Genomic DNA, 18,054 nt, shown 5'->3' with positions numbered 1-18,054 from the left:
TGGCCTCAAACTCTGAGAGATCCACCTGCGTCTGCCTCCTGAGTGCTGGGATTAAAGGTGTGTGCCACCACCGTTCAGCACTCTCTTCAGTATTAAACAGTATACCACACATTAACAAAACCCCACCAACCATGGTGGCTTTGATATGGGATGGTGTCCCTTGATTATCATGGTATTAGTTCAGCTCTCACCAAGGAAACTACCAAGGCCCTGTCCACCCTGCCCTCTACCCCCCACCCCCACCCCAGGATACATGACAGACTTTCTGGCCTCTTGGCCAACTTTCCCCAAACCCTTTATTGGCCACCAGGACCCTGATGGCTTTCTTATCACCAGGCTCTAGGATCTGCCCTGAGACCTTTTCCTAAAAATGGACCCTCCCAGCCCAGTTGGCCGTAAATGCCCACCTGAATCTTTGTAGACTATTCATTTTACCCAGATCCATATCCCCAGAGCTCCAGCAGCTTCCTGCTTCCTTCCGGTGCTCCTGTATGACCAAGAGGACCAAGACTTTGTCGTCCCAACAGCCATGGAGAACCCTTAGTCCCTCCCACCTTTGGCCTTCGTGGAACACATCCCCTCCCACACTCTGAGCTTCTACATGTCAACTGCTTCCTGTAGAGCTGTTGCCACTCACCACATGGCTCTTGTGCCCTCGAAACATATTTAGTTCATGTCAAGATGTGTAAAATACAGAAGACTCTAAACTGAAAAATAGAAGCTCGTTCATGATTTTCATAGTTATTTTATATTGCAATGAAAACATTCTGGATTTACTGGGTTAAAAATATTAAAATTAAGTTTACCTTTTTAAAAAGCTTTTTGGAATGCTTATTAGAACACTTTCAATCACACACATGGCTCAGTCTGTATTTCTATTGGGAAGCCCGGCCTTTGGGGACCTTGGTGAGAATGAAACAAGCCACCTCTGCCCATTGCCCTGCCTTCAGAGGACAGTGCTGAGGAAGGGAAGGACATTGTCTCAGGCCCCTGGAAGCATGAGGTGAGCAAACAAGATTCCAAGGTGGGAACCGGGAAAGGAAGCGCCTCATGCCACCACTTTCCACCTTTTATTACTCAAGTGTGGGGTTGGAGATGTAGGGACAGGGCAGTAGCAGGTTTCAATAAATAAGAGATGGGACGGGATGGACAGTGGGCCCCGCGCCTGCGCGGCCCCACATAAATAACCAGGCCCTGAGTCAGAGCAGAGACTGAGGCTGGATTGGCAGTTACCCTGCTACCAAAAACGCAGGCAGACACTACCACAGGAGCATGGAAACCACAGACCAGAGGCACTTTCTAGGCGGCCATCTTCCTGTCCGGGCAGCTTCAGAGTTGGAAGGCGGCAGGGTGGCCTGAGGCTCTGCACCAGAGCCTTGTGCACGTCAGGTAATTTTTCAGTTTCTTTAAAAGTAGCAGGGTTAGGGCAGGCACATGCAGTAAGCCCCTTCTGTAGGCATTGCCATAACAGTCCAATGGGAGCCTTGAAGGGCAACGTCCAGGAAGCAGCAAAAACAGGCCAGATAAAGCTACTAATAGGAGGGTAGCAAAGTCAGCTCCCCAACAGAACTGGACCTTTCCGTAGAGAACTGGGAAGGTCCTGGGCACTGAGCTCTCCTCCTTCACTTCAGTTAGAAAAGCTGGAACCTAGGTACTCTGCCACCAATACAGGGCCCTTTGCTACCCCTTCCCATTACAGGGCCTGCCAGAAGAGAGGGAGGCATGTCCAGGATCCAGGACATGGCAAGAGTGACTAGTTCCCAAGGCACAAGCTGGGGACCAGGTACAGACACCACTCCTCTGCCAAACCAGACTCCTAGAAGACAGAGGGCTCCTATGATGTGTTCAGGACAGGCACAGGTTAGGGCACCCTGCAGGGAATTGACTAGGGCTGCAGGAATGGGTTGGGCTCTTGATCTCCTGCTCAGTTGCTGCACAGCGAGCTGCCTCCTCAGTGGGGCAGACAGTCCCACCTCCAGGCCTTGGTCTTTGCTGTTTTGTCTGCTAGGCCTTTGCATCTTGGTCCTCGGTCCCAGCTGCAGCTCTCTCTCCTGCAGAAAGCCTTCAGAACCTCCCAGAGCAGGGCAGAACGTCTAACTCTAGACAGCCCATCAGATGACCAAACTGCTTTCACTTAGCCGAACCACATAGCGGTTCTCCTGGGGATCAGGATTGAGGGGTCAGAGCTAAGTCAGACAGTCATTTGGGCTTCAGAAAAGTGGTATCTACCCAGAGCTTCCCATACTGCCTCCCTGGGCCTTTGTTCTGTCAGGGTTGACCCAGGTGCTAACAGAAAACTTCCCCCCAGCCCTTACCTCTGCCTTGTTTTCTACTGGAGGCTTCAACCATTTAGTATGGCTCCCACCACTTCCCAGCAGTGCCCGCTGCTCAGGGGGAAGACTGGGCTGTGGGGAGTCAGGAAGATCACCCCCTGAAGGCCCAGACTCCGTGATAGTCTTCACTTCAGATGACAACAAACTGGTTCGCTGCTCAGGAATGCGAGCCACACGAAACCTGCAGGGAGAGGTGGCACCAACAGCCCATATCTGAGAGAGAGCCTAGGACAGAGAAGGCACCTACCAGGTCACAGCTTGAGCCTGTTACACTGTCCAAGAGCCCTTCCTAGACCCCCAGAGACAAGGCTGTTTGTGCCCAGCTCCCAGCAGCCCCACATCTAGTTAGAGGTGGACAGACCTTTGGCCTAATAGTAACACCAAGACCATGCCTCTGGGACAAGAGCTCCATGTCAGACAGCATAGCTGGGAAATGACTCTTTTGGCCACTCGTACTACCCAGAAAGGCCCAGGAAAGGCTAGTCGGTACTAAGCTGACCCAAGGACCTGCTTATCTCCAGACTGTCAAGTTAGTCCCTGACCCTGCTATGTCTGTGCCCACCTTACCTGCCCACAGACAAGATGGTGATCTCACCCTGACGTCCTGTCTTGGCACTAGCTTTGGGAGCCCTGGATGGGTTGGACAGGAGGGTGGGGGCAGGAGTGACGGCAGCTGCTGCCTCAGGAGACAGCAGCACCTCTGGCCACTTCTTCTGGCTACAGCGGGAGCAGCAGGAGCCAGAGAGCGAGGCCAGGCCCTGCACAGTGTGGAGGTGGTGGCGATGTGGACAGATGTGTGGCATGCTGGGGGAGGCCGGCAGCAGCCTGCAGGAGGAGCAGAAACGGTCACTGTGGCAAGCCATCCAGTAACATGATGAAAGGGAACAAGGCAAGCTGATTTTCTGAGGGTCCCACCACTCACCTAGGTACAGGCCTGTGACTTGTCTGGACCAGCTGTTTGCTGTGATAGTCTTTCAACAACTCCTCCAGGGCTGCTGCGTTCTCTGTGGGCAGGTGGAATCAGAACCCAGCTCCAGAATGAAGGAACGCCCCACAGCTCGGCAGATAGCCCTTGCCTGCTCCCATATCCCTGTCCCAGAGCCCTTCCTCCATCCCTCACCAGTCAAGATAAGAGTCAAAAATCACTCAGCATCCAGGGTTGGAGTACCAGTCAGGCTGAGGCTTTGATCTGGGGAGGCAGAGCTAGGCAGGACTTTTCCCAAACATCCTCTAAGGCTCCAGAAGGAGACCCCCCCCCCAACCCCTAGGCATTGGGTAAAACATAAAGATCCTCTCTTCACCTTTTTTCTCTGTGATCAGGCGCACCAGGACTCCAATGGTGTCCTCGTTGGCGTCCTCTGTCCTATAGGCGGGATTGATCCCTGGAGAAAAGAAAAGGAATCCATGATTCTAGGAAAGAAGGGATTCAGGGCTCCCAAGCAGCACCAGGATCTGCTGGCAGAGGACATCATAGTCCTTGCTCAGAGGTTCAGCAGAATCTACTGTGGTGTTCAGGTGATAGGACCAACAGGCCCATGACCTAGACTCAACTCTGTCCCTGCAGACTGCACCAGCCTCTTCTGGGTGGGCACTGCTCCTTTCTTGGCTCTCCTTGCTCAGAACTCCCACCACCTTCCCAGGCCCATGACCTCTCCGCACTCCACCTTCTCCAGAGAACTACTTAACAGCTCTGGGCTTAATCCTTAAGGGTGTGAGAATGGACCCTGGCAGCAGTCAACACTTAAAGTCACTAGGCTAGCAGAAAGGGACAGTCCTACATAAAAGAGCCCTGACCTTGAGCTGGAGCTCAACAGTACTTATTCTCACAGAGGAGCAGAATCCTGTTCTCAGTACTCACATAGTGGCTTAAAACTGTCTGGCTCTAGTTCCAGGGGATCGTAAACTGTCTTCTGGCCTCCCTGAGCACCAGATACATACCTGCTGCATACATACATACATACATTATGCAGGCAAAATACACATACATAAAATTAATTAAAATTAAAAAAAATAAAATATCCAAACATAACTTTAAATCGGCCCTGACTTGTACCCTCCCTCAATAATTTAGGGTTAGGAGTTGGAGGGGCTCTGAAAGCTGGCATGGGAGAGGTTGTGTCTCTGCTGACGTGGCCAGAAGGCTCCTGACAGCCCAGAGAAGTGCATTTGCCCAGAAGGTCTCTACCCTTCAGGAGACATTGGTCAGCAAAAGAAGCAATGGGCCCAAGGCCTTCTATCTCTGGTTCCAGTACTTGTATCTCAAACCACAGCAGAGCTGAAACCTGAACCTGCATAGTGCCTGCCAAAAAAGTGGCCTGCCAGCCCTCCTGATGCAGGGCATTCTCCTGCTCCAGACCAGAGGCCAGAGGCCACTTTGAATCAGACAACTGGAGCCTGCTGCCCCTGCCAAGTCCCAACCTTGTGAAGCAGGACCTCACCCAGGTAGAAATCTTACCAACTTGATCAGCTTAAGACTTTACCTCTGCCTGTTGCTATCAAGGGTGCTGCACAGCACCTCCAGGAGGCCTTCCTGATCAGCCCTCTGCAGGCCTCTCCTGTCACACCTATAGACCAGGAAGGTCCCTTCCAAAATCCCTAGCCCCCCAACTGGACCTAGTCAGGTCTTACCACTGCCTCCTCCTCCAGGGCTGGGCCCAACTTCCTTGTGGGCCGTGCAGTGGTAGCCCTTCCGCTTGAGCAGGTTGCACACCAGAATCCCCAGAAGCCCCATGAGGCAAAAGACAGGTACGATGGCAATCACGGCATACTGGGCAGCTGTCTCCTCAGGGCCGCCTGCCCGAGTGCCATTCCCAGACTGCCGAGGCTCACTGCTGCTACCGGTACCTGCTGCCACTTCCACACCACGCCGGGCCCGTCGCCCTGATTCTGAATGCCAGAGGATGGAAGCAAGGCAGCAGAGAAAAAAACATACAAAGAAGTTGCAGGCTGGTACTGTCCCTCCACAGCCTCAGAAAGGCTCTCTGCCTGACCTGCTGTCCTGCCTTGGCCTGGCCTTGGGAGCCCTGGGTAGGTCGGGTAGGAGGCCAAGAGCAGGAGTGATGACAATTAAGTCCAAGGGCCTGAGCACAAAGCTGGAGGAGAACTAATATCCCAAGTCAGCTGATGCCTTTCCTCCTTGACTAGCCAATGAGGCTCCTTTGGGCCTCAACCTCTAATTGCCCCCCACGCAGACAGACACACATGGCACGCTCCTAGACAAAGGGACACAGGAATCCTACTCACATGAGTTAGTAGCCTCAAGAGGTGTTGGCTCTGATAAGAAGCCATGGGTCACAGGTAACAAAGGCACAGGTGCATGCTCACACGCATCCATAGGGCTCTTATGGAGAGGACAGGGATAACGGGACCAAAAAGGAGACGAATCCCCAATCCTCATGGTAGCTACCAGATGCCGGATGCTCTCAATCACTCAAGAGCAAGGTGGCTGACCATCTAGACACCTTCTGACTGCCTCATCTCCTATGGTCTGAAGAAGGACCCTATTGTCCCCACATGGATGCTGCATGGACTCTGGGGCTCTAATTCCTACTGCACCATCTGTCACTCACCATCACAGTCACCAGTATTTGGAGGGGCCTTGGAGCATGGCTGACATGGAACATGAGGGACTCCCTGAGACCCAAACCATCTGCAGGGGAAGAAAGATGGCACTGAGCTCCAGAAGTTAAGCCGTGTCCTTAGGAAAAATGAGTTCCTTCCTACCCAGTGCCCTCAATGGTGTCCATCAGGGAGCAGTGGGCCAAGAGCCCATCATGAGCCCCACCCTCACCCTGTGCTTACCCAGGCTGGCAGTCTCCACACACTGTATCATGAGTTGATGTGCCAGCCTGGGCCTCCAACCTCCTTCGAAGGCTGCAGCGGTAATGAGGCTGGCATGGATGGGAGTCCCATAAGACTGAGAAGGTGCCTGGGGGGCAGGTTCGGCATAATGTGCCCTGCCCTGGGTCCTGTGGAGAGGAAAAAGATTACAAGGCCAGGAGTTAGGCCTGAGGCCCTGGGCATGGGCGTTCAGGCCTCCCTCTGCCCTCAAGAGTTCCTGGGATAGGACAGTGTATCGCTCACTCACCAGATCAGGTTCCTTGCCCGGTGGACACAGCCAAGGAGTTATTGATGTTGGAGTGGCCAGAGGCCAGGGCAGCAGCTGGAAGAATGAGGTGGAACACAGAAGAAGTGGCCACAGAGGAAGAAAGTGATAGGCATGAGGCCTTCAGGGTCATCTGCTCACTACCTACTTCCTGAGTGAATCGCAGACCACATGGGCTCCCTCCCAGGCTTCAGGCACACTCGAAGAGCCTGCCTCTGCCATTCCGCTGCACTACCAATGTCTAGGTAAAGAAAGAATTATATCTGTTCTGGAAAATACTGGGAAGCCCCAGACAGGATCAGGACCTGAAGCTCCTGAGCATCTGAATTATAGCCTCTCTCAGATGAGTTAACTCCTCACCCAGACAGACGAGGAGGAAGTGCTTCCGAATTCTTCTGAGATTGCCTCCCTTCCTGCTGCATGCCTCCCCCGCCGCACCCCCAAGCTGGGCATGTCATTAACTACCCTCTGTTTATCGTGCCTGCAGCCAAGGCTGCAGCTGGTGCTTACTTACTATTCTGGGCCCTGGGCTGAGTCTGAGACCACATTCTCCTCTGTGACCTCCCCCTGTGCCACAGCCACTCCATTCATACCCTGCACTTAAACAGGGCATGCCACGTCCCAGAGGAATGCTCCTGTAGATGTGGGTCACGCCCCCTCTCTGGTGGCCTCCCTCTGCTTCCCACTCAAGTGAACGCAGGGATGGGAAGACCCTGTTCTCCGACTTGGCCCCAGCTGCTAAGGTAGAGGGCACCAGAATGGAGCTACCCTAAAGGCAGAAGGTCAGGCCTGGCCGCCAGCACCTGCTAAGGCTGGAGGCTCTCTCCTGGAGACCTCAGTCTGCCATCCCTGAGCTTCCACAGCCACAGTAGAAAGACCACACAGACCCCAAGGTCCTCTGACTCCAGCCCCAGAATCCGAGCTTCCCTAAACTAATACAGACCCTACATGCAGCAGGAGGTACTCAAAGTCTTCCAGGTCCCCTCCTGCCCTCCTGGCTTTGCCCCACACCTGCCTGAGGCAAGTACCTTGCTTTCAGTTGCCTGCAAATGCTAGGAAATCCCTCTGGCCCATGTGGGAATTGCTTGGGAAAGCTGAATCCCTGGCTTGCCTGTCTCTTCTAGATTGCCTGTGTCTACGGGGTCACAACTGCATGCCAGGGAGTGCTAGTAGACACTTCATTGGGTCTTCCAAGAAACACTGAGTTTAAGTCCGCCAGAGCCTGAGACTCCTGAGCAGTGTCTGACCCTCTACCCTGGAGCACTGTGGTGCACGCTCAAGACACCAGCTAGTCTAGCTTCTCTGGGGCCCTTCTCCAACTCACCACAAAGAGGCAAGACAGGGGCCAGCCCAGCAAGGTCCACTTCATCGTCAGGCCCTGGAGTGACATTGACCTAGGGCAGATAAAGGAAGCTCGGAGGAGTGGCCAGGGCAGGCAGGAATGTCTTCATTGTCTCCCCACAAGCCATGTTCAGGATGACAAGACTGCTGTTGGGTGCTAGGCAAGCACTTGCCCTACATGGCAAGATGCAGGTCTGAGCAGAGGTAGGACTGACCTGGCTAGGGCCAGTCTTCTAGGCCTGGCTGAGGCGGGAGGAAAGCTGAGGGTTCTACAGCTCAGGAGGTTTCTCAAAGCAGGAAGTGCTTCCTTCCCCTTCCATAAACAGCCAGGTGCCCTGAGGCACCAGAGGGGGGCAAGAGGAGAGGAAGGAAGCTGAGGAAGGCCTGGGCTGGGTGTTTAAGATGGCTGCAGCACCTCTAGCCCTGCTCTTATCTCCAGCCTCTCATACACTGCCTTAATTCTCACAGGTTCGGCCACAGGAAGGCCCTAATCCTTCAAGCCAACTCTGTCATAGGCCTGTTCCTCCTCTACACCTCCCCCAGGGAGGCCTGGGCTTAGGTGCTGGCATCTCAGCCTGCTGGAGACCAGACATGCTTCTGCACTAGGGAATTAGGATCACCAGTGTCCACAGGGAGCTCCTGTGTCTCAGAGGACACTATGGCAAACAGATTGGATTCCGAACAGACAACAGTCAGGGTCACAGGTGGGGTGGGGTGCTCACAGACCTAGCCCTCCCCCACCCCACTGGACAAGGGGCCACAGGCTACATGTTGCTCGCAGAAGGTTTCAATCACAGAGCCCCCTCTCTGCTGGTAGCCAGGCTTCCTGGCTGGAAACAAGAGTGGAGCAGAGGAAACCTATCCGCCAGCTGACCTGGGCCTGGCCCCAAGAATACCACAGTAGGGTCAGGGATTAAAATTACACCCAGGGGAGGGGGAGGAGCTGGCGTCACAGCACCCAGGGACTCTCCAGGTCACTGGCATTGGGCTCCAGGCCAATTAAGGGGAAGACCGGGGACAGGAAAGGACGGCTCCAGGCTCCAGAGTAGGTAAAGGCCACGCAAGGCAGTCAACACTCAACAGATGGCACTCCTGACTCATTCCTTGATGCGTCCCTCCTCAACTTCAGTCACAAAACTGCCTACCAGGTTCTGCACCACAGTGTCCCCTCCAGACCATATTCCATGGCCTCTCTGCAGTCCTCGGGAAGATCTCATCATCACAGACTTGAGCACAAACCCCAAGTCTCCAGGTTGTCACCAAAGCACGGTCCCAGCCCCAAGAGCCCACAGAACGAGGACGAGGGGAGAAACACAAGAGAAAAAACTCAAAGCCCAGATGAGGCCCAGGACCACTTGGACCCCAGCAGCCCCTTCCAGGTGATCTGAGACTGCCCTGTCCTCAGAGCCGGAGTGAGCCCACTCAGGCTTCCCCACCACAGCCGCCGCCCCGCATCCCTTGCCTTCTAATTATGCACCTTCTAATTACCCCAGTCTGGCTGCACGGTACCCACTCTCAACCAGACTGAAGCCCTCCTGCCCATCTGCCTGCTCAGGCACATGCACACGTGTGCCTGCCTGCTGCTGCAATCCCCCCCCCCCCCCCCCCCCCCCCCCCCCCCCAGCATCTACTACTCTAGAAACCCACGGGAAAGCAAGGTCAAAGACCCTAGGTCAGAGGGGGGTCAGTGAAGGCCCCCATACTTCCCTTGTCTAAAAGGCCAGACAGTCAGGGATACCTCCAAAGCCTAACACCTCCTGAAGGCTACCTGAGCTGAGAGAAATGGGCACACTGCAGCCCAAAGGTGGAGGGTAAAGCCCAGAAAGCCCTTCCAGCTCCAGGTACCAGAGGGAGGAGGGTTAGCCTAGTCACACAGTTCAGGGGGCAGGTTCTAGTGGAGAAGGAAGTTAGCTCACAGGCTAACTTCATCTACCTTAGCCCCCAGCTTCCCTAGCCTTGGCTTCCTTGTACAACTGCAGGGCAGGCTGTTTATCTTCTGTGGCAGGAGGCTGTCAAAAGCACAGCCCAGGTAATGGGCCTCAAGTGGGTCCCGGGACTTCCTCCCCACACTTCCAGGGGTGGTAATTAAGTATTTGTTGGCAGCCTGGTTCACTGCTTGTTCCCCAACCAGACAGCAGTCAGCGCAAGGTTGTCTGTTTTATTCACCACAAAGCCCAGCACCCAACCCAGGCGTGGAACTGGAGCCTCAGGGGGGCTAAGGCCCAAACAATCAGACTAGAAATTCCCCGAGTACAAGCCAAACTGCAGAAGCTGCCAGGAGGCCTCACAGAAAGAGGAAGCTGTATTGCCCGCCCAAGCCTCAGGCGACTTCCTCTTTCCTAGAATCTGTGGGTTTACCCCTAACCCCTGCCAAGTCCCCCCAGAACACTCCCCCAGTGTTTCCAAGGCCTCAGTCCACCTCTTCGGACCTCTACATCAACCTTACCTGCAGCCCAGGTGTCCTGACAGATGTGGGTGTGCCCTGAATCAGCTCCCCCACCTCAGAATGGTGTCCCACACACACCCCTGAAAACCTCCTTACACAAACATGCACGCACGCACACACACACACACACACACACACACACACACACACACACACACACCAGCCACCTTTGGATTCTCTCAGCGACTTGATGCTTCAGAAACCCCTCCCATCACTTTTGGCCAACACCTACTCTTCCTCCAGAAAGCAGTTCAAAGTCACTTCCTCCTGGAGGCCCCAACCACCACCCCTCCTCTCAGCAATGGTGCCATTTGCCCAGCCCCCTTTCTTACCACAAGCTGTCCTCTGTGCCCAGTGCTCTGTTGCTGTGGGCTGTACTGGGGATGAGAAGCAGGAGAGATGTCTTCAGAAGACTACCCAGCTATGCCAGAGAGAGAAGCCCAGAGGCAGGCGGGTCTTAACGTGCACCTGAAGCCCTCTAGTGACCTGGGAAACATCACTGAGCACAAGCTTGCCCTCCTCTGCCCTGCACTGGCTGGGGAGCTGTGGGGCCCCTTGCAGACAGCTCATGTGAAGGTGAAATGAGAAAATTCACGTTTAGTTCTCAGCACAGGATTGGCACAGAGTAAGATCATGCCTCACTTTCTCCATTTGTAAATTTTAAAAAGGGAAGGGCGCATATCTGACCAGCAAGTGTGAAGCATGGGAAATTCTCTGCTGTAGTTATGATCAATGATTAGGAAGGGATCAAGACATAGGAGATACCCAGCAGGCCACTCTAGGGGTGGGGGTATAGGAGAGGGGAAGACTGGTACGCAGAGCCCAGGTCAGGCTGAGTTTGCACTTTTCCCAGGGCCTGTGGGAACCCTGAAGCACAGAGCAGAGGTAGCTGCCAGCCAAGTAAGAGCACCACGGGAGGAGGTGGCACCAGCGCCGGTCCTGGGGTAGGACAGGGAAGAAGGTAGATTCTGTTTCCCCGCCTGTGGCTTCTCTGCCGCCTCTCTGAGGCCAGGGTTGCCAGGAAACAAAGCAGGACCCAAGCCTTCCTCAGCAGTGGCTACACCAGGCAGCACAAAGGCAACATCAATAGAGGGATCCAGGTTAGCAAGGGACCCAGTGGTTCCCTGGCAACTAGGGCTGAAGTAGGGCAGTGCCCACACTGGGTGCCAGCTAAGGCTGCTAGGCATTGCTGGCTTCCCTAACAGAAGGGAACGGACCTCAGCAGGGCACTATCCCTCCCACAGCTCACCTCCAATCCATGGCAGAGGTGAAATTCCCTTTCCAGACTTGAATAAACAGTTGGGAGAAGTCACCCATGAGGATCCCATAGTACTAGGGAAGGGACGGCGCCCAGGACTGTCTTGTCTCTCTCTGCCTTTTCAACCCTGAAGCCCAGTCAATCTGATGGTGAGAAGGCTAGTGCAGAAGTGTGGACGGTGGCTCATACAGACAGATGGGGGCTCAACTGAAGGTGTACTAGAAAGACCTAGGCGAGCCTGGAGGAGGTGTGGCCCCCACCCCACCCCACCCACGCCCTTTTGGATACTGTGCTAGTTTGTACCATTAGAAACCACGGGAACCAAGAAGACTGGGGAAGTCTGGGAATTCCCAGAGGCAGGAAGGGCAGCTCCTATGGCTGCTGTTGGGGTTGAAGGCCCAGAGAAAAATGAAAGCGGCTTAGGGGTTATGCAGAAAGAAGGGTGTCCCGCTCCCCGCTTTCTTCCCGTGCCACACTTCAGGGCAGCAGGAGCTGGACACGGCTCTGTTCATCAGGCCTCCTGGCTGCCACGGCCGCATTTCAGCAGCTCAGGTGGTACGGCAGGCAGGAGGGGCTGAAAGGGCTAATTGACTCCTGAAGGCTGAGAAAAGGCTGAGGCAGCGGGATCTGGCTCTCCCCGCTCCTCCGGTCTGAGTAGGAAATGAATTCTTCCTCCTGGGACAAGTCTAGGGATAAAGAGGTGTCTGAGACAACCGAGGCAGTCACCCCCAGGACAGAGCTGGAATGTCCCATGTCACCTCTCCTCTCCAGGCCGTGTCCTGCTGGATCTCTCAACACAGGCACACAGGCGTCAGCGAACTGAGCAAGGGCTTGATCAAGGGCTACGGCACCTGCCACCAACCCTGAATGATCTGGGTTCAGTCTCTGGAAGGGAAAGAACTGGCTCCTGCAGGTTGTGAGCTGACTTCCACACCCAGCCAATACAAATTAAACAAACATTGTAACAAATTTTTAAAAAAAGAACTAGGTCTGAAAGGTAATAAGATTTACCAGTCCTGTGGGAAGGCCCACAGCCAGCTCAGGTCACCTCACCTGGAACCCCACTGCTTTCAAGGTCACGGGTCAGACAGCAGTAGCAACCACACCTTTAATCCCACAATCCCAGTATTCCAGGCCAGCCAGGTCTACAAAGTGAGTTCTGCAACAAAACAAAACAACAACAACAAAAAAACTTGGACCATCCAAGGACTGCCTCCTCTGGCCCGAAGACGGGACAGCAAGGACCCAGGGGGAAAACACAGGTTCACCCCTCAGTCATGCTGCTTCTGCCCCCACTGCACCCCAGAAATCAGCTTAGCTGCTGCCCTGGCCACATCCCCACTTTTTATTGCATTGCTAATGAGTCAGGATCCACCGCTCAGCATCCACCCTGATTCAATCATCCCAATTTGGTTGCCTGGAACAGAAATTTAAGGAAACTGAGGAGAAACCACGGGGTTCCTGCTAGCTCTCCAACTCCTTAGATTCGGGTGCTGGGGACTGAGGCCCACGCAGAGGAGGTGTGCTGAGGCCTGTCTGGGCATGTGTGTGATGGTAGTGCCAGCAGGGGCAAGGCTAGCCTGGAGACAGCCCACCTGAGCTGCAGCTCCCGCAGTCACTAGGTGGCTCTGTGACCTTGAACAGGTCACTTAACCTGTCTTGAGTTTGGGACCTCAAAGGACGTGGAGGGCATATTTGGATTTTCACTAAAGCAATGCTGGCCAGTCAGGCAGTGGTAATGCAAGCTTTTTTTAATCCCAGCACTTAGAGGCAGAGGCAGGCGGATCTCTGTGAGTTAGTTCCAGGCCAGCCTGGTTTACAGAGCAAGTGCCAGGACAGGCTCCAAAGCCACAGAGAAACCCTGTCTCGAAAAACAGAAAACAAAACAACAACAACAACAAGAAATGAAAAAGAAAATAGCAGGAAACAGCAGCACTGGCCAAGTTCTTTTTGGTTTTGTTGTTGCTGTTGGGTTTCAGTGTTTTTGGTTTTTTGACACAGAGTTTCTCTGTGTAACTCTTGCTCCTGGAATCCGCCTGCCTCTGCCGGGTGGTGCTGGATTAAAGGCGTGCGCCACCAATGCCCAGCTAGCACTACCATTTCTAACACCACAGCCTCACAAGGGCCATTGGACGAACTCAGACTCAAAACAAGCAGTGCCCCTCCCGTCAAGGCTGCCAAGGTGCTTGGTGTCTAAAGCACGGCAGGAGGAACCCAAGTCCGAAGGTCTCAGCAGCGCGAGATCCAGGTAGCCTCGGAGGCCGACGTGCGCTTGCTTCCACACAGCTAGAAACAAAAGGTCAGCAAAGCAGACTGAGCAGGAAGGTTCCCATGCGGCCTCACCTGCCATAACTCGGGTGATCTCATGGTATAGGGAGAAGATCCAGAACACACAGGCTAGCAGCAGTTCTTCACAAGCAGACCTGAGCCCAGCCCCCACCCCATCCTTCAGGGTATCATTTCTTCATCTCCTTTAACCTTTGCCAGTAGTGAGGCAGAGTACAGGGCTCTCAGGTCCTTCCCACTGTGAGCACACACAAGAACAAGTTCAGTTCCTTCTCTCAAACTCACATTTGGACCCTGCCTCTAATTGGCTACAGAAGGCCCCTCCATCCCCCTCTATCTGTGCCAACCAACCAGCCACACTCTGGGAGCCGCATGGGCAGTTTATTTATAGAGTGCTCGTCTTTCCCAGGGTGGATAGCCCAGGAAAGAATTCTGGACGTCAAGGCCATGGACCTGGATTTGGACCCAGTGGCACTAGGGTCTTAAAAGTGCCTTCTCTTTGATTCCTGGCTTCCTTGCCTATGTCTAGAAGGACTCTGGAGGACAGGGGCTGATAGCCTTAAGGGCTGAGCACTTGGCAGGGTTGCAGCGCTGGCTTTTCTAACTAGACCAGCCCAATTTAGCATGCACAAGGCTCTGGGTTCAACCCATAGCACTGAAGACACAAACTCCAAAAAAGCAGTTGGGCATGCAGAGAGAGCCAGAGCAGGAGCAGTTTGCAAAGCTGCCTCCCTTGCCGCCCAAGTGTCCAGGGGTCAAGCAGAAGGAGGTAAAGTGGAGAGGAGACCAACAAGGCTAGGGAGCTGGCTGTGCCCTGTGTAAAGTGGGGCTGAGCCTATCAGCTCTGTAATTGGGTCCCTCTGCTTTACACCAGTGACAGACACAGGCACCTCCCTCTAGCAGCTACCACACCAAATAGAAACCCAGCTTGGCCCCACTGTCATCCCCAGAGGCCCAAGTTCCCAGAATGGTTTGGCTTGGGTGGGGCTCCACAGATGCTGGGCTAGAAGGGGGAGTTAACCCTTAGTTAGCCCTTCTCCCTTCTCTCCTTTTCCTGGCCCTCAGCTATTTCTACCTCTATGCTAGAGATGGAAATACTTGGGCTCAGCCCCTGGAGACCAAGGCAGCTATTTTCAACAGCCCCAAAAGCACAGCTCCAATCATTCCAGGGAGGACTGAGGGACCGTGATCAGAATAAGAAGGGGTATCTGGGAAAAATGGGGGACACAGACCCAGATTGGACAGGGTGCAAGCACAAGGTCTCATGTATGATGAAGGACACTATTCCTGCCACCCCTGGCCTGTGCGGCCAACTCTAGATCCTTTAGAGGCAGGTCTTTCTGGTGATCTCTGGCTCAGCAGGGAGAAGGAACAGGAAGACCATGTAAAACACCCACTTGCAATTTGTCAGCCGTGTGTGCACACGCATCTCACTTTGGGCCCAGATAAGCCACAAGCAATTACCAGGAAGGTGGTGATCCTCGCCAAGCACTTCACGGGGCTAGAAGACTCGAGCTCCAGTCCGGGCACTGTCCTGACTTTGAACCTTGAACAAGTCACTGTGGTTCTCTGGGCCTCAGGTACTAACTAGTCAACAGTCACCAAGTCTCAGGACCACTGCAAGGATTCAATGAAGCAGCACATTACAAAGTGTTTACAGCAGGGCCAGCCGCTGCACCCTCAACATCCAACAACATCTTCAGAGAATTAGAGAAAGCAGAACCTCCACATACATCTTCTATCAGGTGTGGTACCCCACTGCCACCTCCGGAGCTAGGGAGCCCAGTTACCACCCTTTCTACATGAATGGCACTGACCCTCTTCTGGGAGCAGGAGCCTCAAAGTAGTCTTTCCCAGATGAGGATTAAGCAAGAACTCCAAGTCCAGATCAGAGACCATTCATTGCTGGAGAACAAATAGGGAGCTGAAGAAAAGAGACCTGAGTAGAGAGTGTCTTTGGATTGAGATTCCAGAATCTAAAAGACCAGGTGGCTTTTGAGCAGGAGTCTGTGGGCAAGACTGTTTCCAACCTTCCCCTAGCACATGGATGAAAACCAGCAGAAGCCTGCCCCCCACCCCCACTGCAGTCCTTCAGCCTGGAGGAGAAAGGAGAATGGCAGAGACTGACCCAAAAACAATAGAAGATCCCAAAGTGATGATTCACAGAGCACAGGCTATTCACACCTCGGTGCAGACTGGGAGACTGAGGCCCAGCAGGGGCGGATTCTGATAAGACCCAGACTACAGAGTGCCCCTGGCAGACGTTGGAGATTTCACTGTGTGTGTGAGTGTGAAAATCGAAACCACCTCGGGTCTTTCTCTGTGCTAGAGGGGCTACCCACCCAGTGCCGCCCAGCTTTGGTCTCCTGTCCTTCTGCTAGGTTGTATCTGGATGCAAACAACTCACCAACCTCACTAACCTGAACTCCTGAAGGGTGCCTTTGAGAGATCTTTATTCCCTAGACTCATCTTCCTTGGCCCCTCAGCTGCTGGAAAGTGTCAGGTTCCTCCTTCTGTCTCCTTACTCTGTCCTGAGTCAAGCAGACACACACACACACTCTCTCTCTCTCTCTCTCTCTCTCTCTCTCTCTCTCTCTCTCTCTCTCTCTCTCTCTCTCTCTCTCTCTCTCTGTCTCTCTCTCTGTCTGTCTCTCTCTCTGTGTCTCTCTCTCTACTTGGCTCCTTATGCACCCTGTGACCCCGTGATTCAGGGCTTGCTCAAGTTGTTTAAGGTTCATCTCTTCTACCTTATACTCATAATTTTAGTGGTCCTTGCCCCGGTCACACTGCAGGCCACACACAGTGACCCCAGTGACCCGGGGTCTCTCACAAACAATCACATACATACACTCTACCTGCCTCCGACACAGAGCCCCTCTGTGTCGCCCGCTAGGCTTGGTGTCACCACCCAGGGTCCCAGACACACGTTTACCCGGGCCAGGCCGCCTCATGCGCCGTGTCACCCACAGTCACGGGCTGACACCGTTCAAACCCCCCTTCCCGGCAGCCCCGCGTTGCAGCCGCACCGAGGCGCTGCCGTCCCGTCCTACAACCAATTCTGGTGTCAATCCAAGTTCCCGGGTTCCACCGACCCTTGGCAGCCAAGTTCCGCTGCTTCCCCTCGCGCACCTTCTGACAGACTGCGCAGCGCCCGGTGTGGGGAGGACGCGCAGTCGCGGAGCTCCGGGATGCGCAGGGACGGGACAGGTCGGGGCAGGAGAGCGGGGCTGCCGCATCCGCCGCGCGGGAGAACTTCCTCAGAGGAGCAGAGCGGGGCTGCGGGCCGAACGCGCTCTCCTTACCCGGCCGGCGGCGCAGAGTCCCCGCGAGGCGAGGCGAGCGCTGGGGGCCGGTCGCGCACCGTGCGCGCCTTTTGAATGAATCGCCGGCCCAGCAGGGAGAGCTGCCAGGCCCCGCCCCTTACGTCAGGCCTCTGGCCCCGCCCCCGACGTCAGAGTCCCGACTGGCAGCCTCGCAGTGGCTAGCCCGGCGACCCCCAGCCGGCCGAGGGCTCACGATTCTCCCGCCAGGCCCCGCTGCTCTCCATCGCCACCTCTCGGGACTCCTAGGAACTGCAGGGGCTGCGCGGGGCGACCGGGATGCTTTTCGGACGCGTCCCTTTGAGGGGGCGGGGGGCGGGGCGCCAAACCAAGAAATAACCGGCTTGTGTTTTGAAGCGAAAAGGTGCTTGAGATTTAAATGCTACTCAGGTACTGCCATTATTGCCTGCGTAACTAGAGCCACAGCGACCACTTCCTGGGAATTTTCTTTCTTTTGGAATTGGTTGCCGATGACAACGACCTCGGTGTCTTGCATAAGGCCCAGTCTGGCTTCTGGAATCCCCCAACTAGTTAATAAGAGAGTCTGTAAGAAATGCTCACCCAGTGAATTCCTTTGGAACCTGGCCCTCCCCCGAGTAGGACGGTGACACCAGCTGTCCTGATTTTCCTATCGCTAATGCCAGCCATCAGAGTTCCCAGTGGAGGCCGGAGTGGAAATGTGGCCTCGGGTCTTGAGAGGCTGAGTCAGGAAGCTCCTAAGTTTGAGTATGTCCAGCATGGACATAACGAGACCTTGTTTCACAAACACACACCAACAGACAAAACAACGACAACAACAAAGACTGCCCAGCACTATGAGACATGGTTGTAGAAGCCAGGGCACTGCACACACTGTATTTTTGCCTCTGTAAATTGTGTCCTTGTGTGGTTTGGTGTGTCAGTACTAGAAGTAGCCACTCAAATACCACAGCCACCTCCTCTTCGCCCCCCCCCCCCCCCCCCCC

The 18,054-nt window shown here is 54.5% G+C and overlaps 1 protein-coding gene across 13 annotated transcripts; it reads right to left on the bottom strand.

Annotated features, from left to right (window-relative positions):
* Window positions 1-729: 729 nt before the first annotated feature.
* Window positions 730-17,158, bottom strand: Relt (RELT TNF receptor). Of its 13 annotated transcripts, none has more exons than XM_050122671.1 (13): window positions 16,899-17,066; window positions 15,234-15,386; window positions 13,827-14,007; window positions 12,495-12,642; window positions 7,763-7,832; window positions 6,421-6,495; window positions 6,135-6,301; window positions 5,903-5,982; window positions 4,962-5,219; window positions 3,635-3,715; window positions 3,256-3,337; window positions 2,901-3,158; window positions 730-2,514 (listed from the first exon to the last, which is right to left on the bottom strand). In XM_050122671.1, exons 5-13 carry the CDS (start codon window positions 7,826-7,828, stop codon window positions 2,226-2,228), a joined length of 1,356 nt encoding a protein of 451 aa, XP_049978628.1. In that variant the 5' UTR covers window positions 7,829-7,832; window positions 12,495-12,642; window positions 13,827-14,007; window positions 15,234-15,386; window positions 16,899-17,066; the 3' UTR covers window positions 730-2,225. The 13 variants fall into 13 exon arrangements, with proteins under 13 accessions (XP_049978628.1, XP_049978623.1, XP_049978625.1 ...); XM_050122666.1 differs by having other exon boundaries at window positions 12,537-12,642; XM_050122668.1 differs by lacking the exon at window positions 13,827-14,007 and adding an exon at window positions 10,558-10,602 and having other exon boundaries at window positions 12,537-12,642.
* Between the last annotated feature and the right edge of the window lie 896 nt (window positions 17,159-18,054).

Source organism: Alexandromys fortis, unplaced genomic scaffold (genome assembly GCF_014885135.2).
Source record: "Alexandromys fortis isolate MF-2015 unplaced genomic scaffold, M_Fortis_MF-2015_v1.1 scaffold_209, whole genome shotgun sequence".
Taxonomy (NCBI): Eukaryota; Metazoa; Chordata; class Mammalia; order Rodentia; family Cricetidae; genus Alexandromys; species Alexandromys fortis.
Note: the sequence above shows the minus strand (reverse complement) of the source record. Positions and strands in the feature narration are given on the sequence as shown.

What these genes read in the sequence shown, in the direction of transcription:
- Relt (XM_050122661.1), bottom strand. Translation starts at nt 17,005, where the DNA reads ATGCGGCAGCCCCGCTCTCCTGCCCCGACCTGTCCCGTCCCTGCGCAT. An exon ending in GCTGCGCAGTCTGTCAGAAG is followed by an intron (nt 7,833 to 16,898) that starts GTGCGCGAGGGG and finishes TATCTGCCCTAG; the next exon opens with GTCAATGTCACTCCAGGGCC. An exon ending in TGTGGAGACTGCCAGCCTGG is followed by an intron (nt 5,983 to 6,134) that starts GTAAGCACAGGG and finishes CTTCCCCTGCAG; the next exon opens with ATGGTTTGGGTCTCAGGGAG.